Here is a 27303-nt window from a genome sequence, read left to right on the forward strand (position 1 = left end):
TATCATGTTTTTTAGAATTTAAGATAAAATATACCGGTAGAAAATTATGTAAAATTTTCTCTGATATATTTATTATTTATTATTTTAATATTTAAGGATAAAATAACCGTTATATAAAATAATAATAGAAAACTTAGAAAAATGAGTACCAAAGTGATATTAATGATGAAATTCCATACGAGCTAAGTTATTTACAATTTATTTAGATATCAAAATATTATTAATGATGAAATCAAATATTAATTAAATTATAATTATGCAAATACCAAAATAATATTAATAATAAAGTTCATATTCCAAAATAAGTTATACTTTATTTAAAATATAAAATATTATTTATTATGCGCATATGAAAACAATACCACACTAATGCCGGCAAGTAGTATAGTAATGTAACTACAAGAAACATGTAATACTGTCTACTAATGCATAACTATATGTTTTCTTTTTAATATTTTGTCTTTTTGTTTATTTACATTTTTTTTCCCATTTCGCCCTGCTACTTTGTTGAGGTGTGATCCAAGAAGAGAGAGAGAGAGAGAGAGAGAGAGAGAGAGAGAGAGAGGGAGGCAGGGAGGATGATCGCTGACGGAGTTGAAGATGAAGAAAAATGGCTCTCCGCCGGGATCGCCGGCCTTCAACAGAACGCCTTCTACATGCACCGTGCTCTCGTACTTGCATCTATTTGTTCTTCTTTTGTGTATTCTGCGCGGTTCAGTTAAACCCTAGTTTTTGAGTTGCAATTCGTTTTCAATCTTAGGATTCGAACAATTTGAAGGACGCTCTCAAGTATTCTGCTCAGATGCTCTCGGAGCTCCGCACTTCGAGGCTCTCTCCTCACAAATACTACGAACTTTGTGTGTAATTAAGTGTGGCTGTTTCCAATTTCTTGATTCTGCTTGTTTTTTTTTTGCTTCACCATCTCAAAAATTTGATTTGGTGTCTAGATATGCGGGCATTTGATGAATTGAGGAAATTGGAGCTCTTTTTCAAGGAGGAGACTAGTCGTGGTTGCTCGATTGTCGAGCTTTATGAGCTTGTGCAGCACGCTGGCAACATCTTGCCGAGACTGTATGGGATCACTTTTTGGGATCTATTGTGTTCATTTGCTGAAATGTTTCGTTATCTTTTCGATGATGTTTCTTTACTGTGGGAATTTGCATTTGCATTCTATACAACTGCTTGTGTACTTCAAGTTTAGAAGCTAGTGTTGGCGGAAGGCACACTTAGACTGTTTGAAGGAGTATCATGCAAGTGATGGTGCTGTATTTGCATCTGCATTTCCTTTATGTTTTAATTTTCAAGTTCCTGTTGAAAGGCATATGCACGCACTTGAGACTCAAACATCTTATCATATCTGTACGCATCCCTTGGGTATTATACTCGTGAATGCAAAGCACTTGGATGATTATTTCATTTTGACAATCTGTTCAAAAGATGGTGTATATATGTATGAATTATCAGCATCCCAGGGTTTGTGAAGGTAGATGTGTGTAGCTAACCACTGAAAGCAGCTGTTATTCTTGACTCAAATTAGTGGCCTGCAAGTCATGATGGAGCTTTTGTCACTCTAAGACAGCTTGCATTTTATTACACTACGTCCACATGGTGGAGTTGTTCATTCTTCTTCTTCTTCCATTTTTCTTTCTCTTAGATATTTGCTCTGTACCGTGGGGTCTGTCTACATAAAATCCAAAGAAGCTCCCGCGAAGGATGTTCTTAAAGATCTTGTAGAAATGTGTCGTGGTATCCAACATCCTCTACGTGGGCTCTTTCTGAGGAGTTACCTGTCTCAAGTCAGTAGGGATAAATTGCCTGACATTGGCTCTGAGTATGAAGGGTAAGGATATTATGTGCTTCTCTATGATTTAGCTTCAAGGATAATCAGTATGAGGGCCAATAAAAATTTCTTCAGAGCTATAAGTTGAACATTCTTGTTTCCTGTTTCAAGAGCCATCTATGTTGCATTTTTGAGTCTTGACCTTGGATTCAGTTTTATAGTTTGCTGTACGCGGCACTGTCAACTTCTACCCCTTGCATGTCTGCTTGCTTTTTAAATCATACTTATGCTAATTTCCTTGAATACACATAAACCTTAGAGAAAAACATGTCAGCAGTTTAATTTCTGTACATCCATTATTAAGTATGTCTTCCATTAGAAACAACAATAAGCATGATATCCGCTGGTATAATTATGTTAGATTTAGGATTGTAATTATTGCAGTTTCTGTTATCTGCCTGATTTTGATCTTCAGGGAGTGTAAGAAACCAGTCGAGGATGGCTTTGCACATCTATTATTACTTGTTGGTGACGATAGAGCTGATTCTTTGGATAGCATGATGTTCTGAGTTTACAACTAATAGCTATGTTCTTAGGAATTAAGTCCTGATTCTAGGGTTTAAATTGAACATAGTGTTGTATGTATATGCATATCATCCACTTCTCCGATCGGTCGGCATGGATATTTCGAAAAATATTATTATTTCCTGTAATCTTGAAAAGTGTGCACGAAACATCTGGTTGGATCTGTTAGTACATGTAATTGTATACTAAAATGTTTCTCTATATATCTTCCAAGAGATGTGTCTATATTTTTGTTAATTTGGTAATTTCTACTGTCTATGCTTGTTATTATTGATGAATCATGTTTTTAGTACTCTGGATGGACCAAATTTGCTTAAACGTTCCTCTAACTCCTATAGAGATGCTGATACCGTTATGGATGCTGTTGAGTTTGTGCTCCAAAATTTCACCGAGATGAACAAGCTTTGGGTTAGAATGCAACATCAGGTATGATGAAAAATAGGAAGATCCAGTATTGTTTCATTTATCAGTTTTGTTTCTGTTGTCATGAAACTAAAAGTAGGTAATGAGAGTAGATTCATGTAAATGCAGGCATTTTCTGTTTTCAATTTGGAGTATTTATACTTTCTGGTACTGAATTCTGCCTTTCCATTGGGTGGTCTATTTTCAGGGACCTACTCGTGAAAAGGAGAAGAGGGAAAAGGAAAGGAGCGAGCTACGCGATCTTGTAATAATCCCCTTCATAATTATTGAGTTCTTTATCATTGATTGGGTGTACTCACAGAGTCTTGTTTTGTTCATTTCATTTTGGTTAGGTTGGTAAGAACCTTCATGTTCTCAGCCAGATTGAGGGTGTTGACCTTGAAATGTACAAGGAAATTGTGCTTCCCAGAGTGTTGGAGCAAGTAATTTGTTGACTTAATTTAGCTGATTGCATACTGTTTCTGTACTTGTAATTTGATGATATGCACCTTTGCGGGCTTCAGGTTGTTAACTGCAAGGATGAGCTTGCTCAATACTATTTGATGGATTGCATAATTCAAGTCTTCCCCGATGAATACCACTTGCAGACTCTTGAGACCTTATTGAATGCTTGCCCTCAACTTCAGGTAGGGTTAACAATATTACTATAATTCCTAAAACTTTGTTTCATTCTCTATTTATTTATCTTCTTTTGTATTTCTTATCTTGCTGAACTTCTGTAGCTATTCTGCATGCTTTTCCACAGCCTTCTGTTGATGTAAAAACAGTGCTTGCTCGACTAATGGAAAGGCTTTCAAATTATGCTGCTTCTGGTGCAGAAGTAAGTAATGCATAGAATGTTCTGAAAATCTGGTGCAAGCATGGTTCCTTATGAGTTCCATTTTGCAGGTCTTACCTGAATTTTTTCAAGTAGAAGCTTTTGCAAAACTGAACAATGCCATAGGCAAGGTAAATCTTCTTATTTTCCTTTTGAAATTCAAAGATCTTACGAACTTCTTGATGATGGTTTGAGCCTTTGGATTTTCCAGTACTTGCTTTCATTATTCTCTTTGTACTTAAAGTTGAACTGATCGGAAATGGTAATGACTCTAATTGGAAGAATTCAAATTCAAGATCTGATAAATCTCACAAGTATTATTATAGTGGGGATGATGACTATGATTTTTTTGTTTGTGTAGATTTTCTCCTTATTGTCTTACACTTGTGGATATAGAAATGCAAAGCTATTGTGGCTGTATTAAGTTTCCTTGAGTTGTCTTGGACTATGTACAATACATGACTTCCGTGACATTCATTGTATGAAAAGTAGAACAAACTTTCTATTAGGAAGCAAAGCATGTAAAATTGTCCTTGATGCAGCCATGAGGTCTTTTCAGTGCAAGTTGTGTGTTCTTCATATACGCACATGTGCTCATGATTCGTAAGGACAGCATCTCTGCTTTTTTTTCTTGATATACTTTTGATTGTGATTTGTGCAAATTATATCATTTGAAGGTTATTCTGATCGTTTCTAATCTTCAGACACATATATTGCATCGGTTTTTGGGTTATGCTATTCTTGACCTTTAGATGTATTGAGTCACTCAATACCTATAACTATATGCATATAGAAAAGTCCTATCGTGTTAATCTGACTCCCATTTTGGTGCAAGTTTAAGTTTTGTGGTCTTTGGTTTTCTGGTATTTCTTCCCCGCCAACTGGTGTCAGTTCTTGAATGCAGGTGATAGAAGCACAAGAAAATATGCCTATTGCTGGAGTTGTGACATTATATGCATCTCTTTTGACATTTACTCTACAAGTACATCCTGATAGGCTTGATTACATTGACCAAATTCTGGTAAGTTCTTTTATTTGTTGTAATATGTTCTAGGATTACTGTACGTCATCTCTGTTTCTGTCTTGCCTTGTATCCTTCTTGAGTCTTGTTCAACGTTACCCCTGCTTAGCTTGATGATACCTGCAAAATTTTCTTAGATCGTCTGATCCAGTTGCATGTATAGATAGATATCTTGTATGATTTTCATAAACATTGTTGCTTTTTGCAATATCATGGAGTGGATTTATCTAAAGACGAGTCAAGTGTATAGTTACACCTCTCTCATTTGTTCTTTCGAAACCCTGTGCCCATGTTTTAGAAGACATAGAAAAGGCACTTCCAGCTGCACCTTATTCACCATGCAGACGAGATATAAATATGGCCAATAGTTCAATTAAAACTGTGAAATGCTACCTAGTTTCTTCTTATTCTAGTTCCATGAGGCCTGTGAAAAATGTTGTGCTTACACTTTCTAATCTCTCTGCTAATGTTTGTAGAAGATTAGAGTTTGACACCATTATATTGTTAAACTCTCCTCTCTGAAAGTTAATCTTGCTTTTCACTAATCCCCTTGTTGTATTGCGTGTTTATGACTTATAATTACATTCAACAACTTTCCTCTATAAAAGGTAATCTTGCTCTTCACTTACACCCTTGGTGTATTGTAGAATTTCTTTGTGACTTACCAGGTGTTCATAATGTGAAGATAGGAACTCCTTTTGTTTTCGTAATATATCATTGTCACCAGCCAGAGGCTACTCACTTTCCTGTAGGGAGCATGTGTAAAGAAACTTTCAGGAAAAGAAAAGCTTGATGATAGGCAAGCAACAAAACAGATTGTCGCACTTCTGAGCGCTCCACTTGAGAAGTATAAAGATATAGACACTGCACTAAAGCTGTTGAATTATCCCCGTGTCATGGAGTATCTAAATGCTCGAACAAATAAAGAGATGGCCAATGTTATCATTCAAAATATAATGAAAAACAAGACTTGCATTTCAACTGCTGAGAAGGTATGTGTTTTCTTGATGTGCTTTAGTTGGTTGAAGTTTTGCTTCCTGTTTGACATGGAGTTTTTGGTACAACAGGTGGATGCACTGTTTGAATTGATAAAGGGACTCATTAGAGATTTAGATGAAGATCTTCATGATGAGGTGCTGGAAGATGTTTGCTATCGAGTTATATGTGGCTTTTACCAACATTTCTTTCTTTATTTTATCATCTTTTCTTTTTTGCTCTGAGATACATTTTTTCTTTTGTATTATCAGCTTGATGAAGAGGACTTCAAAGAGGAACAGAATTCTGTTGCACGTCTTATCCAAATGCTCCATAGTGATGATCCAGAAGAGATGTCGAAGGTAATCACTATTTTCAGTGACCCACCATTTCTGTTTTGTGGCAGTGTTTGGTTTTGTTGTTGACTTTTCAATTACAGTGCTAGCCAAAAATTGATGTAAGGTCTTCTCATACTTTTTCTATCATTGCAACTCTGATATGTACTGTATAAGTTGGTATCTGTGCTTAAGTTTAGCTTTACATTCGTCTCATATGTTTCCATAGAGATATAATCAGATGGGCGGGTACCTCCGCAGCTATCCTTTTTCTCTTGTTGCCCTCTATTACCAAACAGGAAACAGTTCAAATTCTTTTCTTCTCCTTTTCAGCCTTGCGAATTTTGCAATTGAGAAGGGACTACTCATACTCGTGAGCCTCCCCACCAGAAAAAATGAAATTTAAAAAACATATGTAAAATAAGATAAATCAATGAATGAATCCAGTCATCAATGCCAATGGTGTAATTCGCTGATTTCAGTGGCGAAAATTCCTCATACTAGGAATTGAGCGCCCATCCTGCAGTTTGAAATTTGTAGTTTCTTTTGGGTTCATGATTTGACACACACACACACACTCACATATATCTATATATATATATATATATATGTAAACACACATTGCTAAAGAGACAGAAACTTGATCTCAATAATGTGGACTATTATGGAAGTTGTGGGTGATTCTCCATTCTTAATTACCATATAGGCTGCAAAGACCATCTCATATTGAGGCTATTTCAATTGTTCAAATATTGCATGTGGTGCCTGAAATAAGCATTGCAAATACTTATCCTTCTTTTCTGACATAAAGTCAAGTTGGTGTGTCAACATGGAAAGGTCATAAAAAATTAGAAGAGCTCATCAGGAAGCTAGAACAATTTTTGAGATGAGTCTGCAGTTCTATGACTGGCAAATATACAATGTTAGACCCTCCTATGACATCGGGGTCTACTACAAAAGCTTTGTTTGACCAAAATGCTCCGTCGTTGACAAGTTGTAGGGGACATATTTCTAATGTGGACTGCAAAGTGGCTTCTTTCGTTTTTCCTCTTTTTCCTAAAATACTCCTACATATATACCTGCTATTGCATCATGACTTAAAAACTTAAGAGTTCAGGTTGTATATGGTATCAGTATTTTTTCAGGATAATTTTATTCCTATGTAATTGAGGGTTAAAAATGACATTTTATGCATCTTTATAATTAAGAAAAATATATATACAACCATTTATCTATAACCTGCTTAACAACGTTGTCATATGAAAGCACATTCTGAGTAATTGGTACTGTAAGTCCTGTTGATCAATGTTTGTTGCCAGTTTTGTATTTTTGATCATTTTTTATTTCTCAATATCACCTCAGGATAGGTACATAACCCTATCAGTTACATTGTTTACCTGATTAAGTGGTGAACTGGTGATTGCATGTGCCGTCCAAACTCTTCTCATTTTTTGCTATTGAGTACTCCATTGGTGCATGTGCATTAGGACTGGGCATGGGAAGAACATTTAAGACTGAGCAAATTGCTTTGCTGCCAGTTGAATTCAGGCCTGTTGCCTTATCACTGTTTAAACCTATAACAGATTACATATATGACAATATCACATTGGCTGTACTTTTAGTGATAATGTTGAACATCACACAGATAATAACCTAATATTTTTAAATAATATTGATTTGATATAAAAGTATCAGACCTCAGCTGCACTGAAATTAACTTGAGGTAAATCCATATTCATATAGTAAGACAACATGCTTACAATTTTTATCCCTCTTCGTCACTGTTCTCATTTTTATTGATTATTAGCTTTTTCCTTCACATTCTTGTGTTTCCTTTATTTTTAACATCGTATAGACTCTTCTTGATTCAGTGTATTATCTTTCCTACGTCGTTCCTGGAAATGATCTTCCTGTATATGTTTTTAGTTCATTAGTTGAAGTTGACTTGACCGTAACTGTATAGCAAAATTGTCTATATTTGCTGCTTCCATTTCATGATAGTTATATGCTTGTTGATTTTCAGATCATCCATACTGTGAGGAAGCATATTTTGACTGGAGGACGAAAGAGGCTTCCATTTACGGTCCCTCCACTTATATTCAGTTCCCTAAAGGTATATCAGTTTTTCATCTTATTCATTTTCCTATTTTATACTTGATCCTCCCGAGCACAAAGATTAGAAGCCATCCGAAAATGATCATAGGTTAACACTGCCTAGGATCAATGTATGCATTGATGGCTGCTCCTGTTCATCTATAGTAATGCAGCCTGTTCTTAGTTTAGAGAAGCATGAAAACATGTTATGTTATCTCGATTACTTAGTGACGAATGACAACCAGTTGACAAGGAATGTAGTCCCACATAGTGTCCTAGAGATTGGTGTTTTAAAACTTGTGGACTGTAGACTAGCGAGTTTTTGGTCAAGATTAGCCTGTAAGCGTCAAGACATAATTTATTCTAAAGGTAGGGTTTTCTAGTATGTAATTTACATAAATTTCACCAGCTAAATATGGTCATGTAGTTTCATGAGAAATGGCATTTGCTCTACTGCTGCCTAGAATGTTGAGTACGAAGGTCTACTTGTGAGGTGTCAGCAGACCAGTGTTTAATGTTTCATTGGTTAAAAGCCAGCTTGTTTGGAAGTATACGTTTCCTGGGATAACAATGGGAGCTCTTTTTTGGCCCCGTGTTTGTTGATATGACCCTTGTGTTTATTAAGAGGCAATATTCATGGGGAGAAAGGGGCTAGAGTTGGGATCGGTTATGTCCGAAAGGAGCATGAATTCTTGAGTTTACTGCAATGTTTTGTTACACCCTTTTCATCCAAAACATGGATAAGTTGTCCCACAAGAATCACAAGGTGAAAGTTTTCATATTCCTGTATGACCCATTAAGGTAGAATTTGGCTTCAGTTTTGGAATTAAATCTGTGTATGAAATGGCATTTTAGATTATGATAAATGATTCTATATATCTTTAGGATTTGATAAAAATGCATATATCTGGGAAAAAATTCCAAAATCTTTGGAACATGCCCAAAATGGGATGCTGGAGATGTGACTCATTTTAAAACTCTAGTCAAAATTAACTTCCAGGAATATTACAGTTTGCATAACTATTATAATGTGCCTCCATTCACTCATCTTCACCAATTTCTGCCACTTGCCTCAGCTGGGCCTCCATTTGTTCTTAACCTTGAGTTCTCCTTTACCTGATTTAATCTAACCCTGCATTCAGCCTGCAGGACCAACCTTCTCTGATCCTGATTTATGTGGTCACCGAGGTCGACACTAAACTACAGTCACCACCCACCCACCACAACATTTATGATGTGTTGTTATGTATTAAGTAACTTTGTTGCTAGGGTTTAGATTTATCATCCTTCCATGAATTCATAATCATCATCATGGTTGGTATTTGAAAAGTCTGCACATGGATATTTTCTTGGAGGCTGATTTTCATTTGAAAAGGTTGCTACTTAGAATTAGAATTTAGAGCTGTATCTTTTCCCATGGCTGTTGGCGATGGATGCATTGATTCTGAAATATGTGATATTACCCCATGCAACATCCCATGCTAACAAGGGGGAGGGAGGGAGGGGAAAAGAATTTCAGAATGCTTTAAAAATTGATGGGGATGTGTTTGCACTATCTGATGTTTCTATGTCTTCTTCAGTTGGTAAGGCGACTGGAAGGTCAGGATGAAAGTGTATCTGGAAATGAGGCATCAACTACACCAAAGAAGATCTTTCAGATAGTGACACAGGTACTAGTGGTTTTGCCTTGGAATTGATTCATATATTTTATGTTGTTCTTTGGCTGGTATCTTGGCCATTAACCTTGCTTTGGCTGTTCCATATTATCTCATTTTGGTTCTGATGTCCTTCTAACACCTATAATTGATTTCTTTGAATAAAGTTTCTGTGCTCCACTTCATAGGTAAAGTTCACTTAAAGTTCCCCCCTCAATTTTCTCGTATTTGGATGCATCCAACTGTTGCTTTTACGCCGACTGTAGCTATCTTGATAGAGATCTTCTGGCTGCTATTTCAACTGGAAATATCTGTGTGATTCTTTTCTGTTGCGATTACCTACTTCAATCTTTTAATAATAGATGGGAATAACATCTCATCTTTACTGTAGATAATTGAGTCGTTGTCAAGTATACCAGTACCTGAACTGGCTCTAGGGTTGTATCTGCAATGTGCTGAGGTACTTTATCTTAGCCTGGAATCTTAGATGGTGTATCTATATTTTGTCCGACCTGTGGTTGCTAATTTGCTTTATCTCAGGCGGCAAATGACTGTGATCTTGAACCTGTCGCATATGAATTTTTCACCCAAGCTTATATTTTGTATGAAGAAGAAATCACGGTAAACCTTCAGTTTCCTTGTCATATTCTTTTGGTTGGCAGCAAATAAATTTCTTAGTTCGGCTTATTGTGAATTGACGCCATGTGTACTCACCTCTGCCTGGATTACTTCTCTATAGGATTCAAAAGCTCAGGTGATATGCATACATCTAATAATAGGAACACTTCAGAGGATGCATGTCTTCGGCGTTGAGAATAGAGACGCATTGACGCACAAGGCTACAGGGGTAAATTATTGTAAGCCTATGTAGTCATAATATAGCCACATGTCAACCCAGTTTAATATGGGTCAATGCTGTGTGAACTTATTCTGTTTATCTTAGTATATGGAAGATTCTTATTTGTTGGTACCATAAGTATGTGCGTATCTTTTCATCCTCCCTATTCCTTCTCCAGTATTCTGCGAAGCTATTGAAGAAGCCTGACCAGTGTAGAGCTGTCTATGCATGTTCGCACCTGTTCTGGCTTGATGAACACGACCGTATCAGAGATGGAGAGAGGTGCGTTGATACAATTTTGGTATCTGTCAGAGGCCGTTAGAATCTTGATTGAATTTTTGAAGTTTCTTTTTCTATTTTTATGTGTTGTTTTTCCTTTCTCAATCTTATGTATTGTTCAATGTTTCGTTTAGGGTCTTGCTTTGCTTAAAGCGTGCCTTAAGAATTGCAAATGCTGTTCAACAAATGGCTACTGCAACTAGAGGCAGCGGCGGATCAGTCGTGCTCTTTATAGAGATACTGAACAAGTGATGACTGCAACTCATATAATTGACTTTATATTTGCTATTATCTTTATATTAGGGAATATTCATTGCCTTTTCATTTGATCATTGTTAGATATCTCTATTTCTACGAAAAGGGGGTCTCGCAGATAACTGTTGAATCGATCCAGGACCTGATCGAATTGATCAGAAGCGAGATGAACGGTGACAATGCATCATCAGATCCAGCAGCAGATGCTTTTCTTGCAAGTACATTACGGTACATACAGTTCCAGAAGGACAAAGGTGGTGCAGTGGGCGAGAGATATGAGCTCATCAAGGTGTAATTTATTCACAGGTTTTAAAGAAGTGAAATTAGTAGAACTAAACACGAGTTATTACTGGTCGATTTTGGTTTGGTTTAATTTTTAACACCTATAGAATTTGCCAGCTCTACTTTTGAGCTGAATTAAATGCTCACTTTGCACATTCTAACATCTTTGGAGTCCTGCTATAGAATGTTGATAATTGTAGTGAACTTTTGAATTGATACTTGACTGCAGTTGCATGTCTGGATTGTTGAAAAAGAGTCGCAATAAGCAAGTGGTACATAATCTATCTGTAATTTCCTCACAATGAGTTTTCTTACTCAGACAATCGCGTCGCACATTGATTTGAATATGATACTGTGTAAATGTACAAATTGTTGCCATTTTATTTAGTAGTTATTTTGCTGTTGTTTTAATAAAGCAAATGAAAGTTCAAGGGATGGCACCAGTCGATGCTCAGAAAACAGGTTTGTCTCATAGTCGCCTCGTTTGTGTGGTATGTTTACTCATAAAACTAGTAATATAATGCAATGTTGGTAAGCAAGGAATGTGCATTTCATTTTGAGTTGGTGTTCAGATGTTTAGAGTTGATATATAGTTTTGCTTTTGAACTGCTCAAGTTCTTTCAAGACAAAAATTGTGATTTTCCTATCAATTTTGCAACTTACGGGTAGAATTATACATATTAAGTTTTTTCTCCAACAATCTAATTTTAATTATTTTTTACTTTTGTTTTCAGAACACTTCTAAGTTATAGCTGAAATTATATATATATATATATATATATTTAACAATTTATTCACACCATAAAAGTAAAAAGAAGAAGTTATTTGCAAATTTGTGGAGTGTAAGCCCTAAAGTTTCTGTACCAAGTCACAAACTTGGAAGTTAGGATGTAGCATCCAGGTTTTCCGTTGGGTCTTAAGATAGTCCAAAACTCCAAAGTTTTCCTGTCTCCGACATTCTTTTATGTTGCGATTTCTAGTGAAGTTAAGTGGGTCCATTGGGTACCCAACCAAAAATTAGAAATAAGTTTAAAAATTTAAATTTTCCCCTTTTCTTCTATTTTTGCAGAATCCGAACACTCACTGTTTTTCTACTTTAAATGACTAAAATGTGCTTCAAAGACGGACCTCAAAGACATGTCTAAACAATTAAAAGCAAAAATGAATAGGTCATGTAAATAGATTAAAATGTGTACCCTATGTCTTAAAATATGATTATACTCCTATTGACTGAACAATCCCGCATAAAATTAGAAACTAGAAAATAATATCTTAATGAACCAGAATAAGAAAACGTAAAATGACTAAAGTCTAGTCTCTAGGTCAAAATAGTAAATGCGTAAACAAGAACAATAAAATCTCTGTAAGCTTAAAGCAACATATAAATATGAGAAATTATAAAAATATTTCTCAAAGATCAAAGCCACATTTTGGTGTGGAATGACAAATATAAAGCATGGTAATTAATATGAAAAGTGGCGATAAACAACAGAAACATGAAAATAATCGGAGGATCCTAATCCAGTGTTAAGCGTCCCTTGATGCATAGTCGGCCACTGAACTGCCCATAGGCCGACTAACAATCTTTGCCAACAGATGCTGGATTTTCAGTCTTAGACTTTTAGGTGAAAGTTTTTTGTGGTTGTATACTTGTAAATACTACGTTTACTCAGGGGGTACATTACATTTTGAGGTGAGATTTTTAACTTTTCAGTATCTAGTGTAGTCAATAGGATTTTATCCTTTTAAGACTATAATAAGGAAAAATGAGTATTTGAAGCTTGGTGTAGTCTTGCGTCTATTGTCCCACTCAAGGCGATCCCCTTGCCTCAACATTCGTGTGTACAATGTATATTGGTTTCAGTTATTAATGTAATCCACGTTATAAGTTATGCCCAATTTACTGCTTTTATGCTACACCTTTCTTGCTTGTGCTGCTACTGTCAGATATTGTGTTGCTGTTCTTGCTGGCACCCTGTGCGAGTGTCAACTGTAATTCAATTGTTGTTGCTATCGGGGCAAAAATAGTCATTTATTGTCAGTCTATTAGCCCCACGGTACCCCTTTTCATATTAATAACTGAACCTTAAGGCCAAGGCAGGTTGCTGTGATCTACATGTGTTCTGCAAGAATGCCACGCTAAGATACTGAGGGAGAAGATGGGCTATGTTGCCCAACGAGAGAATTGCAAGCATGGAGGATGAGAACTCCCAATTATAGGATTAGGTGCAGGTCTAGGAATGTCAGCAAGTGGCCTAGGAAATGGTTGGTACCTTTGGTGGCTGTAGTATTGCCGAGATGTGGCATGAGATGGAGCTGATGTCCATCTAGATTGGGTTTATTTCGACGTGTTGTGAGTAGTATTCTTGTTCTTGTTTATGACCTGGTTGCTAGGCTTTAGATTCTTGAACTGAAGGCCTTTAGTGACGCTCGTAATGCAGAGGAGGTTGAGAACTTTCTTTTAACATGGAGTTGTACTTCCTTGCTGCAAACTTTGGGGACAAGGCGATGAAGGTGTCAATTGTGATAATGTACTTGATTTGTGATGCCAAACTCTATTCGCACACCAAATATGTTGATATTCAGGCCAATAAAATGCAACTGGATACTTGGGGCTTTCTTCGAGAAGCAATTTTAGAGTAGTTATTTTTGGAGAACATGAATTACAATGCTAGGCGGGCATTGCGGAAGCTGGAGCATATAACCTCCATGTGTGAAAGCCTTCTCAATAGTCGGCACTGATTTTGGATATATGGGACATGTCAGAGAAAGATAAGTTCTTCAACTTTGTGAAGGACTTGAAACTATGGCGCGTTTGAGCTACAACATCAATAGGTGATTGATTTGGGATCGACTATAGGAGCGGCGACACGCTTAAGGAATTTCAACTTAAAGCCCCGAAGGGGAGGACATGTGACGTCTAACTTAAAACAAAATAAGCTGGGAGGTACAAAATCATTTAGGAGTAATTCCAATGCAAGTGAGAAAGATAGAAAAACCCCACATGTAGAATAGAATAGTTTGCAGTGACAATTGAATAGGAACAAGCCCTAAGAGAGCAAGCAGGGGGTGCCACAGAAGAGCAACGAATGTTTTTTGTGTGACGACCTACATTCATATTAGGACTGTCCGAAGGAACATTATAAAATGCGTTGGCGATCTTTACTGAGAAGACATTTCCAACAAAGTCAATGGACCACGAGCATCTGCGAGTGGTGAGAATATGTTTGAAGCGAAAGAGGAAAATTTAGGTGCCATTTCACAGTGGTGCAACACATGGTCGCAAAGAAGAATGTGCCACTTGGGACGGGAAGACTGCCACTGTTTTAACTAGGAGCCATTTTGAGGATGAAACTAATGTACGTGGACAAGAAGATTCATAGAAAACCCATGATCGATATTGGAGCTAATCACAACTACCTTGGGAACACCAAAATAAGGTATATATATATAATTAAGTTGAGCATGAATTGCAAAAGCCCAAGCCACAACATACAAATTAATTCAAATTCAAATAATTTAAAATTTTAATTTTAATTATTCAAAATAAAATAATAAAAAATAAATAACATAAAAACAATTCAATTTAATAAAAAAATAATTTATTACTTATAAATAATTAAATCTGCACCCAATTTTGTAACACATATTATTGTCACAAAAGTTAACAACATATAAACAGAAAATCATTTCAAAATTCGTTCCAAATTTGAGTCTATTGCAAATTTATTTAATCCGTCATAATTTTTTTTCCGATTCTAGCCACCAGTACGAACGGGCAATTACCCGTCACAAAATTCATTCTAAATTAATTAAAATGCGTTTCAAAAACCCGTTCTAAAATAATTATTTAGTTGAGATCACGACACACAAACAAAAATACGTACATGCATAATTATACCCATCCTTAATTTTATACATTTGTCCTTCCAAGAATTAGGAATCATCACTCAACAAATTAAAGATGGTTATTAATTACTAATAATAATATTAATTAGCAAGTTTGGGGAAAAATCTGGTGAGTGTCAGCACATGGCGTACTTCTGTGTCCAGGTACGAGCCATTGTATCGTATTTGGATCTATCCGTTTTGTACATATGGGCTATCTCTGGAACCAGTGGGTCATCCGGGTTTGGATCTGTCAGCAATGAACATATGGAAAGTAAAACCTGCATCCATCCACCCATATATATTAATATTCAAATGTACAGGATTATTTCGTAATTCTAACAAAATAAAGGACTAAAACGTCAAATGAGTATAGTTGCAGGACTAAAAATGCATTCAAGCCAATAATTAGTATCACGTGTACTGTGACGACGAGGTAATAGTATACAGTAAAAACTTTATACACGATTCTTGCTACTTTACGAAAAGATCAAAATTATTATCATATAATATAGTAATTATAAAATTATTATTTAATATATTTTTTTATCATGAATATTATTATTTTTTGAAATTGTAGTGAATTAGGAGGAGCATAAAGTAAATAATAGTACCTTGGATATGGTGAGAGCTGGACTCCACTGATCCTTGAGGATATCTAAGCATATATTCCCATTATTGTTTATGTTTGGATGGAACACCCTTGTCCTGAAGGCTACCTGATCAAACCATGCATCATTTCCTTAATTTTTCCATCAACATATGATTTTTTCTAGGGAAAAGTATTATTTTAGTCTGCTAAGTATGTCTAATTTTAATTTTAGTTCGATAATTATGTTCATTTTTATTTTGGTCCAGTAACTTACGAAATTGCTTATTTTTGGTTCTTTGTCAGATTTTCGGACGATTTTATCCCTATGAGTGCATATGGACTAAAACTGCCTTTCAAAAGTTGCATAGGGGTAAAATTATCCGAAAATAAGGTAAAGATAAAATTAAAATGGGTAACACGTTTCGTTTTAATTCATTTTAGAACATTTTTAAATTTTATAACTCTTAAATTTGTAAAGTATTGGGAAAAAAACAAAAAGTGTCGTGTTGAAAATATGTCAGACACATTATCTCATGTAAGAAGCTTTTTCTTTTAGGGTTAAATATATTTGACACTGCTGAATTATGCATCAAGTGCATTTACCTTCATAAATTATAGAATGTAACAAAATGCCCCCTCATGGTATGGATAATTTTTTTTATGACTTAAATGCCCTTATTATTTTCACCCCTTTGAAGTATATTTATTACCATTATTTTTCTAAAACGTAATTTGAATTACTATGAAAATTTAATTTAAAGTAAATATTACCCAAAATTTATGATTGTTATAATTAATATAAAATCTATATAAACTTTATAAGTTTACAATGATTGTATTTTTTACATAACTGTTCAAAAGGTTACATAATTTTTAGGCTAAATTGCATAAAACACCCCTGAGTTTTAAAAACTCAGCAAAAAGAACCTTCTTCGATTTAAAAATAAGCAAAAAAACCCTTTGTGTTTTAAAACTCAGCCCGATCGTTCCTCTCCGTTAAATATGACTAACGACAATAGCGACGTGGGGGCGGCGATGGCCATTTTTTTTCTTTTTAAGTTAATTAACTCAATTATAATTAATTTTAATTAACTTAATTATAAAACATAATTAATTTTAATTTTTTTAGTTAATTTACTTATGTTTAGTTTTAATTTTTTTAATTAACTTAGTTATTAGATATTTAATTATTATTTTGTTTGATATATATTGGATCTCTTTTTTCTTTTAAATATATATAATACTAATTTAAATATAAATATTATTCATAAAAAAGTAATATAATTAATAAAATATTTAAACCTAAATAATAATTTAAATTTAGTATATTATTTAAAAAAAAATATTTAGTACATAAAGTATTTTTTATAAAATTTAGTATATTATTTAAAATATTTGTTTTTCTTTTAAATACGGCCATTGAAAATACTTAACCTAAATTTAGAATATAAGATTTTTAATATATTATTTTTTATAATATATTTTTTTATTTTTTGGATATTTTATATCTAATATAAATATATTTTTAAAAAATGTTGAAATATGAAAATAATGTATATAAATATGTATAAAGAGTATTTTTATCTTTTAGGTGTTTCTAAAAGTTTTTGAAATAAAAAATAATAAAGTAATAAATTTAAATATAATTTATTTCATTTTTTAGTCATAATGGCAAAACAAATGCACACAAAACAAGCTAAAAAGGCCTTAATCTCTTATATAAACATATAAAGAGTATTTTAATCCGTAATGACCTAAAATATTGACCAAAACAATAGAAACTGACAACCAAGCGCACCACCTGTGCCTGCATGCCACATTTCGTTAATTGTTAACAGAATGAGGTTTTTTTATGGGGTTTTGAAAACAGGAGGAGGGTTTTTTTTGTCTATTTTTAAAATATAAGAGACTCTTTTACTAATTTAATAAAACACTGAGCGGTTAGCCTAATTTTTACTTGTGTTGTTATATATATTGAAAAAATTTTAAAAATAATTTTTCAATACAATGTGAACATATTACATCAAATAAGTATATATATATATATATATTAAAAAAAGGAAAAGAAAAAGGGGAAGAGAAGGTTGTACCTTGGGAGGTTTGAAAGGATAATCAGGTGGGAAATGAATGGTAACTTGGAAAACACCACCAGCATATGGGCTGTCATTTGGTCCAATTATGGTTGCTTGCCAGTGGAACATGTCTTGAGCCACAGGCCCTGAAATTTTCATTTTTTTTCAATTATTAACAATAATATATGTGTAATAGATTATACTACTTAATTTGAACATATCATAATAAATATTTTTAGATTACATTAGTTTTTGTCCATCAATCTTCTCCTATATTTACTTATGTCCATCAATAAATTTAATATACTAAAACATATGTATAATTTTAAAATTCTGATGTATTACTGATTTATAGCGTCGTGCGAATAATATCAAAGATTGTAGATCCAAGAGTTTTTATAATATATAATAATCTCTATACGTCTGTGTGCAAAATATAGAAAATCATTATTTGGCAAAATTTATTTAAAGTGTCTTATAAATTCATACATCTTACAAGATGCTTTTAGCGTTCATAATATAATAGATCTTATCTTAAAAAAACAAAAATTTGGAGTGTTTGGATAAAATAAGATTATGGAGATTGTGAAATGTTAGTAACCGTCGATCTTACAACTAACGTGGTTAGAACTGAGGCATTTGTTAAATTTTTTAAAATGAGTTAAAAACTCATTACTTCTTTTCTTTAAGGGGCTTATTATAAGCCCTTAACATCTTCTTTTCGAATCTTACAGCTCTATTTTTAAAGAAAACGAAAAAACTGCCAAACACTTTTCAACATCTTATAAGCTCTCAAACGTTTCATAAGACGTTTGAAAAGTTTACAGACTCACTCAAATACCATATAAATAACTTCTGGATCTCTCGATATATATATATATCTCAATTGTACCTGCACTGCATGAAGTCGGAGGGTCTCGCTGCAGCTCTTTGAGCTCCTTGAGAATTCTCCTCGACGCCATTAATTATATAGGTCGACCGATTTGAACACAAACTCTTTAGAGGCTAATAAACACTATGTTTGCTAATTAGGAACTATATAGCTAGAAATGTAGCAAGGTGGACAAGCTATGAATGTGTCAACCAATGACCAAAACAAGCTTTATTTATAGATGGAGAGTTTATGGTACAAATTCCATGGGATAAAAGTTGGGACTCCTTTGAATTTTTTGTTCAAAAGAGGGACCATTTGACTTTAAGAGAACCCTCCCATTTTACTTGCTTTTCAATCGCATCAATCCCATATCTCAATAAGGAGAATAAGATGTTTTAGAAATACCACTTTATGGGATGATCAAATAATTTAATAGTATCACTTTATTTATGTGAAAGATAGGTTATATAGTGAGGTCTTTGAAGGAAATTGAAGAACTAGTTTCGATCTTTTTTACGAAAAAAAGAATGCGGAGATTATTATAAAGTATGATAAAAAAATCCTTTTTTTTTTGGGGGGGGGGGTTTGATTTTTTGATGGAGTATATTGTAAAGAGTTGCTTCGGGGAATAATTAGATTATTGAATTTTGAGAATTTATTCTTTTCTTAGGTGTTTTCGATGTTTTATGATGGATATTAAGTGTTTTTTTTTAATTAGAAGAGTGGACCTGATTAGATTTTTTCTAAATATTATATTTTTTTTATTGATGTAATAATTTTAAAGTATTTTAAATTTTTTTAGTAAAATGAATGCCTGAAGTGTGTGTTGGGAATCTTTTTCGAATATTATATTTATATAGTAAGTATAATATCCAAGAAAGAAGAAATATGTCAATCATTATAGAATATTATGAATAAAAATAAAGAAATATATAGATTTAAATTGATTAGTATTATACACAAATAATTTTAGTTATTAAGATTAATATATTTTATATTCTTTAAGGATTTTTTCTTTTGGGTAACAATAATTAACTTAGGGAATTCATTGATAATATTTTTATAATATTTTTACAAAAAAATTTATAATATTTTTAAAAAAAAATTTAAATTGCATAATAGTATGTTATAATTTAATAACCATTGGACTATATAAAATAGCGCAAACTTATTTATGCAAAATTCAATATTGAATTTTTTACTAACTTCATTTACGGAACATTTTGAAATAACAATAAAATATTATCATATTTCCACCCATTGAGAAATTAAAATTATTTTGTAAGTTTCAAATATTATAAATAAAATCTTATTCAATTAATAAAATACATTATTTAAAAAATATTATCCTGATATATATAATTTCTTCTAAAAAAGGTAATTCATATTAAATGACCCTTTTATAAAGTTTCCAAAGGTAACTTTTTATTCCCTCCATAAAAAAAAATTAACAATACCTGAAATTAATAAAAAATAAAAAATAAAATTAGAATTATATGCTAACAGTACAAATATACAATAAGAAATTAAAAATGGAAGGAATGTAGCATAATAAAAATGGAAGCAGTTTAGATGATGATAAGTTATTGATGCAGTCTCCCCGAAAAGTTTGAGATGTGTGAAGTGTGTTTAGATTGCAAATTTACGATTATACTGTCAAGTCTTTTGTCTCATTCAAAAGCCCCAATTTTAAATTATCACGTGATTGTCGCGTGACATTTTCTTGTGAGTTCTAAAATTTTTCATCCAAAACGGATCAACATTCTCAAATTTTTAATATTATAGAATTAGATTGCGAAAATAAATCATACGGGACTAAAATTGCCACCCCTTACGACAAAAATGGCAACTTCCTCTTATTAAAATCATAAAAATTTATTATGGAGACAAACTAAAGAATCTTGTATTAATTTTATATAACAATATTAAATAATTGTCACTCTTTTAGTTCTTATTTTGTTTTATTTTTTGTAATGACTTTTGATGAATTTAATTTATTATTCAGTAAGTCAATTAATTACATTTCATAGGCTACGCTAGTTTTGTAGCTTCGTGCACTGTGATACATAATTTTAAATTTAAATTAATTACATACATTATTCTGAAAAGAATTTAATTTGTCCACATATATACAGCAAGAAATGTAATTAGATAAATCTTGTACAATTTTTTTTATTATATCTAGTTCCATTGTAATGATTAGGGATAAAATGAATTTAGTATATTTAGTTTTTGTTTGGCTTCTAAATTATTAATAGTTGGTTAATTTGTTATTATTTAACTATTCTTTTAGCTATAAAAAATACTAAATTATTAAAGTACAAGACTCGTTTTTTTTTTTTTTAATTAATGACATAACTGAAATGCACCATTTTAATTTTACCCCTTATTAGTGAATGTTAATGAAATATTTCATTCACTTTATTTTAGACGTAATTAGAATTTAATAGTCAGAGACCATAGCAAGGTGCGAATGGAGTTTAGTTCGATCAGTGAAATTGAGGTCACATGACTATTCGGACAGAACATTAATAATTAATTATTATATGATGTCATTAGTTCTTTTCCTCTTACAAAAAAAAAACTCTTATAATTAACCGTAATAATATTTTCGTTTTAAATTAGGATCATGGATTAATCATTCTTTCCCCAAAAATTATAATACAATTAATGATAATTGGTGAGAAAATTACAAATTATATCTGGGATTAGGGATGATAGTGAACTTTAAACAGTCATAACTCTCTCATGCAAATTTCTTCATACACCCATGATCTGTATAACTGGGAGCTCTTCATTTTTAGGTGTATATGAAAATGTTTTCCTCAAAGAAATACAAAAATTAAAAACAGTTAAATTACATCAACCCCTCTGAAATTTGATTTAATTATATAAATATTTTTTCGTCATTTATAAAATTACAAATACACCATCAGAAGAGTACTAGTATAATATACTTACAAAATTTTACCAGTTAATAAGAGGCACATTTGTAGATATTAAGTGTACTCATAATTTGATGAAGAGTAAAAGGTGTTTGTATAATTAAAATGAAGTGAAGTGTACAATATGATTAATCTCTATTGAAAAAATGATAAAAGAGTTTTGTTATATCCCCTTCCAATTTTAAGGGTTAATAATTAGGGGCGTGATAGAGTACAAAAAGTTGCAAGCATTTGAAAAATACAAAGTTGAGGCCACCAGCGAAGCATCTTGTAAAAGAAGAATGTGAAGGAAGCATGGCTAGAAATGTGCATTCTAGTGGTCCAACTTCAACTCATCCACCACAAGACATGGAGTCTATCATTCAAATTCAAATTCAAATTTAAACAACTGCAACAATGTCAAAGGAATCTTATCTTCAGCCTGTTGTTGAATTTAACTTTATTCCTTTTCTGTCAAGAAGGAAATGGTGCCAATGAAACAGTGCATAAATAGAAAGCAGAAGGCGTTATACTAAGGCAATCGATCGATTTTAATAATACCAAGAGGACCGGGGAATCTTGGAAAAGACCTGATATAGATTATAGGTGATAAGCAATAAATAAGCAAATGCATGTCAAACTTAAGCATCTGAATTCCATCACATTGAGTGGTGAGCATGTCACTTATTGCTGCATCAATCAGTCGGCACAGGACATAGTGGTATAGCGGAAAGGAAATAGAATTAAACAATTACGACAAACTTTTTTTATGTGATGCATAAAAGGGAAATTAAGTCAAAAGAGAATGTGCGAACCCTACATTAGCCAACATCATAAATCTTCGTCTCATTAATAAACAAAAATAAAAGTAAAGGAATCAAAACAGGGCGGGCACAACGAAGTGGCCTAAAAGTGTGACTTAAACACTAGGACATCAAACGCACAACACAATTCAAGCCACCAATGCTTCCACGGGGATCACTAGTTACTTTGATCAAAGGCATGGAAGGGCACTACAATTTTCTTCTGAGGCAAAAGAAACAAGAAAATGACATAGTCGGGTGGACCAGAAGAACGACTGCTGGACATATTTCATTACCTACTTCTGATCACAATATAGAACAGGCCTTCTGAGACTTCCCCTTCTTTTTCTTTTGCTTGGGTGGTTGGAGCACAACTTTAATGGCAGCATCAAAAACTGCTTTGACATTCTGCAATAAAAACAAATCAAGAAGCTAGTTCAGTATGAAAAGCTGAACCTCATGAAAGCGGATGTTTACAGTCCATGAGAAGATGAAATTGAGAGTCTTATGGACCTGTTGTGTTTTTGAACTACATTCAACATAAGATGGAGACCCAATCATCTTTCTCAGCTCCTCCCCCTGGACGTTGAAAGAGGATAATATAACGTTCAGAAATTGATAGAAAGTACATAAAGAGCAGAGATGAGAAGAAATAAGCACAAAATGAAATGTGAAATAGGTCAAATCGGTAGAGGCCCACCTGTGCTGCAGTGATTGGTACAGCACCTGGATGGTCATCAAAGAACTGCTTGTCATCCCGAAGATCTAATCCATCAAAATCATACAAGTCAACAACTAAAAACGTTAATTTAACAAATTTGAGCCATTTTGTTTTCTACAGTTGAAAGCAAAATACAAAGTATAGACAAGCCTAATAGCTAATGTCGCTGTCAAAATATTAATATAAATACATTGGTGATTATCCTTGAGTTTTCAGATTGAACAAGATCAATAGACCCACTAAGAGTATAAACTATGCAAAACTCAGAAACAAGTCCCTCCATCGATTTGTGCATAAACAAACTCTGGTAAAGGTGTACAGTCTCATCTACAGCCAACAGATTTATACATGAGAAAAACAATACAGAAATGATGACTTGAAAGAGACTAAGATCTGTACCCAAGCACATAAATGAGTGAAGACAGCATCAACATAACAGTTGCATGCCTCTCCTCATTTCATCAAGCTGTATGACAATCAACTTACAGGAGGGGGAAATAGACATATAAAGTAAAATTTACACATTGAAACACAGTAACTTGAACTTGTAAAGGTAAGGAGCAGCTATAACCCTGACCATTATCAAGACCGAACAGGTTACAACTCCTCATCAGTAAAAACCATTTCAAAATATGCAAAATTTACAAACAGTAACAACAAAGATTATGATGCTGATCCAATTCTCACTACTTTCAATTAATGTTATTAAATTTTCCAGGTGTTGTCAGATAATATACAGGCAAAAAATCCATCTAAAATTCTTTTCAGCTGTTTATAGTAGTGGCTGCAGGAAGCTTAAAGCTGACAGGATGGTCTCTGTCCATCAGATATCCTCTATAATAACATACTTCATGATGAGTCTTAGTTACAGTTAAACAAGATATCTAAAGCATATTTTGAGCATAGAAGCTGGTTTGGGCCACTCAGAAAAGATTAACTGAAGATCTCACCGAGTTTTGTGCCAACAAGAACAATAGGGACACCAGGAGCATAATGCTTCAATTCGGGAATCCACTGGAAAATGAGTAGGCGTTTCATAAGACAAAAGAAACTCTGGCCAGTAAAGTGGAAAATAGGAAGTTAACAGTGTCAAGGAAAAACTTCTAAGACCCAAAAATGCTTTACCTTCTTGGAAACATTTTCATAGCTGGCCTTGCTAATGAGAGAAAATGCCAGAATGAAAACATCAGCTCCACGATAACTCAAAGGTCTTAATCTGTTATAGTCCTCCTGTCCTGTTTTCATAAAACGAAAAATGTAGGTTCTATTATAAAAGAAATACAGAAAGATACATACGTGCTTAAATTTATAGATAAGAATGCCGGGACATATATCAGCAGCTCTGGAAATACAGGTGTAATAAATACCAGCAGTATCCCACAGGCCTAGGTTAACAGTGCTTCCATTAACGACCACATTTGCACTGAAATTATCAAAAACAGTAGGCACATAATCCTGTTCCATTTACAAATGTAGAGAAAATGTTAACCAGAAGAAATTATGTTTCAAGGTGTAAGAGGAAATGACATAACATCATATCTCAGAAACATATCCGCTGCATATAACATAACAAATATGAGAACAAAATGTATATGTAACCATAAATCAATTATGTCATATCGATTGATTTGATTCATCAATTTTTTCATTGACATTGCCCGGGAAGCTGACATAGCATCCCCTGCAATGTAGTAATAAAGGCAAAATAAGGTGTCCTGATATGTTTATTTCTTTCTTCCATTTTATTTCATTTCTTATATCTAACCAATCACATAATGTAGTAGGTCAGACAACCATCGAGAAAAGGGAAATGCAGGCACCTTCGTTTCTCCATTTCACCTAATCCAAATTACTCAAAAACATATACATGAAACAACCAATTGAATATCAACAACAATAAGATCAGAAAAGAGCTGACCGTGGGGAAGGTGTTGCTGGTATAGGAAATCAAGAGACAGGTCTTGCCGACGGCACCGTCGCCCACCGTCACGCACTTTATGAATCTCGAAGCGCTCATTCTTCGCAAACGGAAATTCCCCCCTTTATTTTTTCTTTTCCCTCAGACACTCTCAGTCTTCTCCTCTCTCTCCCTCTCCCTCTCACACACTCTCTCTCTCTATTTGTCCGTCAGATCTTCTCCTGAAGACCTGATGCAATGCGCAACTACCAACGACTCCTAATCACACATAAATGAACATCCACAATCAGAAAACACAAAAATCACAGAGACTCCACACTTTTCCCACCCCAACAACTCCGGCACACGAGAGAATCATAAAAAATCAAACCCTAATCATAAAATTGGAAAAGAACATATATATGTATGCGGGAGGGATGGAAAGAGAGAAAATGGGGGATCGAGATCTAGAGAGAGAACCGAAGAAAGAAAGCAAATGGTGAATTGAAGGGGATAAACTTGTGTGCGTAGGTAGTGTAGTAGTGGGTGAGAGTGTGCGTGAGATTTATGGGTGGGCAACAATACCTTTATTCAGCCGGGAAATGCTGCCGTTGAACCGTTCCCCTCTCTCTCTTTCGCACACGCTTTCAACGCTTTTCTCGCTCTTCAAGTGCCCATTTCATTCTCGATCTACAACCGGCCTCCAACCTCTCATGTATCATACCTCCTCCTATATGGCCTAACTCTTCTTCATTCAAATTCTTATAATATAGTATAGTAGGTGTTGTGAAAATAATAATAAAAAAAAATAAAGTTGTTACTATATAGTGTTTTTCTTATTTTGTATCCAAATGACTTGGAGAGGATTGGATTTTTTATTTTACATTTTTTTTTTTTATTTCATTCGGTATATACAAACGGTTGAGATTAAAATTTTTGGGATAAATAATCTAATAAATTGGTTCGTAATTTGGTTTCTGATTAACGTTTATAACAAATTTGATAATTCTAAATCATATCTTATTATTAAGGAAATAATATCAATTATAACATGAAATGTCTCTCAAATCATGTTATTTAATCCACAATCTTTACAGGAGTTTCCACTCTACAAATATAAATTGGGGATTTTTCCAGCAATACAACACAACAAGTCAAGTAAGGGCTTATTTATTTAAGTATTATTGATACCTCCCCAAATATTTTTCCTCAAAGTCTAAGTGTAAGGAAATAGGCCCCTCCCGGGGGTGCCTAGTAGGCCAAGCCCAGGGCCAAGAGCAAGATACAAAGCCCGTGAACTGTTCTCTTTTCCTAACTTGGCAGGCCAAAAGAATGAATACAATCCAATAAGTTGAGTCATTGTACAATAGGAAAGCCACATCATATAGGTGGCTGACATCTCAAGATATGTCATAGTGAAAAATATCCAGTTAACCCTTTGAGACTCAATTTTAGTCAGCAAGCAACTATAACCCTAGATACATAGATAAATAGGGCAAAACTTTGTCAAATGATCATATCTTTGTTTAAACAAGTTAAAAAATCCTGATATTCTTTTTGTTCTGTAGCTAACACGTGAGCTATCCAATGACATCAGATTCACCCCAACTACCTTCCGGATCTTGCACTATGGATGCTTATAAATTAAGACATCGTGCAGTCATTTTGGTAATACAAACTATTACACTTATACTCACTCTCTCTCTCGATTTTAGATTATTTTCAATATATTTTTGCACTACACATGATTTTCATCACTTCAACATTACTTTTAACCATTATTCTTACTTTGATTCATATTTTGCTTTATTTCTTCAATAAATCTATTATTTAAGCATCGGAGTGCTAATTTTTATTTTACGGGTTAGTCCCTCGATAATCTTAGGATTTTTACAAAAATTCTTAGGTCCTTGTAGTGTGGTTGGACCCCGGTACGCATCGTTAGCTTTATCTATGGGAATTATTTAAATTTAGATATGAGAAATGGTCAGTTCAGACAATAGAGATGATAATAGATCTTTTGAGGGAAACACCTCCCTCCCCGCTACTGTAATCTACGTTGTCCCACCTCCAGAGCAGGTAGTAGGGGGACACAATGCCCCCGATCCAACATTCGACCCAATAGCTTTACTTGCTGCCGATCAAGCCGCTTCTCGGTCAGTAGCTCTGATAGTTCATCGTGGAGACCATCAA

At 33.7% G+C, this 27303-nt stretch overlaps 3 protein-coding genes across 5 annotated transcripts; 1 reads left to right on the top strand and 2 right to left on the bottom strand.

The window, feature by feature from the left end:
• Nucleotides 1–480: 480 nt before the first annotated feature.
• LOC105178177 (vacuolar protein sorting-associated protein 35A) lies at nucleotides 481–11662 on the top strand. Of its 2 annotated transcripts, XM_011101577.3 has the most exons (22): nucleotides 482–671; nucleotides 761–857; nucleotides 948–1071; nucleotides 1655–1840; nucleotides 2704–2791; nucleotides 2976–3032; nucleotides 3121–3210; nucleotides 3292–3414; nucleotides 3534–3608; nucleotides 3677–3736; nucleotides 4510–4626; nucleotides 5379–5618; nucleotides 5694–5759; nucleotides 5874–5963; nucleotides 7960–8049; nucleotides 9611–9700; nucleotides 10077–10145; nucleotides 10226–10306; nucleotides 10425–10532; nucleotides 10702–10805; nucleotides 10937–11050; nucleotides 11142–11662. In XM_011101577.3, exons 1-22 carry the CDS (start codon nucleotides 579–581, stop codon nucleotides 11350–11352), a joined length of 2373 nt encoding a protein of 790 aa, XP_011099879.1. In that variant the 5' UTR covers nucleotides 482–578; the 3' UTR covers nucleotides 11353–11662. The 2 variants fall into 2 exon arrangements, 1 of the variants encoding a protein (XP_011099879.1); XR_002288354.2 differs by lacking the exon at nucleotides 11142–11662 and having other exon boundaries at nucleotides 481–671; nucleotides 10425–10542.
• A 3499-nt stretch (nucleotides 11663–15161) lies between these two features.
• LOC105178176 (ubiquitin-conjugating enzyme E2-17 kDa) lies at nucleotides 15162–18968 on the bottom strand. The gene is made up of 4 exons (XM_011101576.3): nucleotides 18784–18968; nucleotides 17910–18037; nucleotides 15842–15946; nucleotides 15162–15508 (listed from the first exon to the last, which is right to left on the bottom strand). Exons 1-4 carry the CDS (start codon nucleotides 18851–18853, stop codon nucleotides 15365–15367), a joined length of 447 nt encoding a protein of 148 aa, XP_011099878.1. The 5' UTR covers nucleotides 18854–18968; the 3' UTR covers nucleotides 15162–15364.
• Nucleotides 18969–22440: 3472 nt separating this feature from the next.
• On the bottom strand, nucleotides 22441–25856 carry LOC105178174 (rac-like GTP-binding protein RHO1). Of its 2 annotated transcripts, XM_011101575.3 has the most exons (8): nucleotides 25696–25856; nucleotides 25132–25389; nucleotides 24581–24668; nucleotides 24339–24448; nucleotides 24164–24227; nucleotides 23193–23257; nucleotides 23006–23071; nucleotides 22441–22900 (listed from the first exon to the last, which is right to left on the bottom strand). In XM_011101575.3, exons 2-8 carry the CDS (start codon nucleotides 25228–25230, stop codon nucleotides 22799–22801), a joined length of 594 nt encoding a protein of 197 aa, XP_011099877.1. In that variant the 5' UTR covers nucleotides 25231–25389; nucleotides 25696–25856; the 3' UTR covers nucleotides 22441–22798. The 2 variants fall into 2 exon arrangements, with proteins under 2 accessions (XP_011099877.1, XP_020554692.1); XM_020699033.1 differs by lacking the exon at nucleotides 25696–25856 and having other exon boundaries at nucleotides 25132–25682.
• Nucleotides 25857–27303: the final 1447 nt, after the last annotated feature.

This window comes from Sesamum indicum, linkage group LG9 (genome assembly GCF_026168435.1).
Source record: "Sesamum indicum cultivar Baizhima isolate 11 linkage group LG9, ASM2616843v1, whole genome shotgun sequence".
Taxonomy (NCBI): domain Eukaryota; kingdom Viridiplantae; phylum Streptophyta; class Magnoliopsida; order Lamiales; family Pedaliaceae; genus Sesamum; species Sesamum indicum.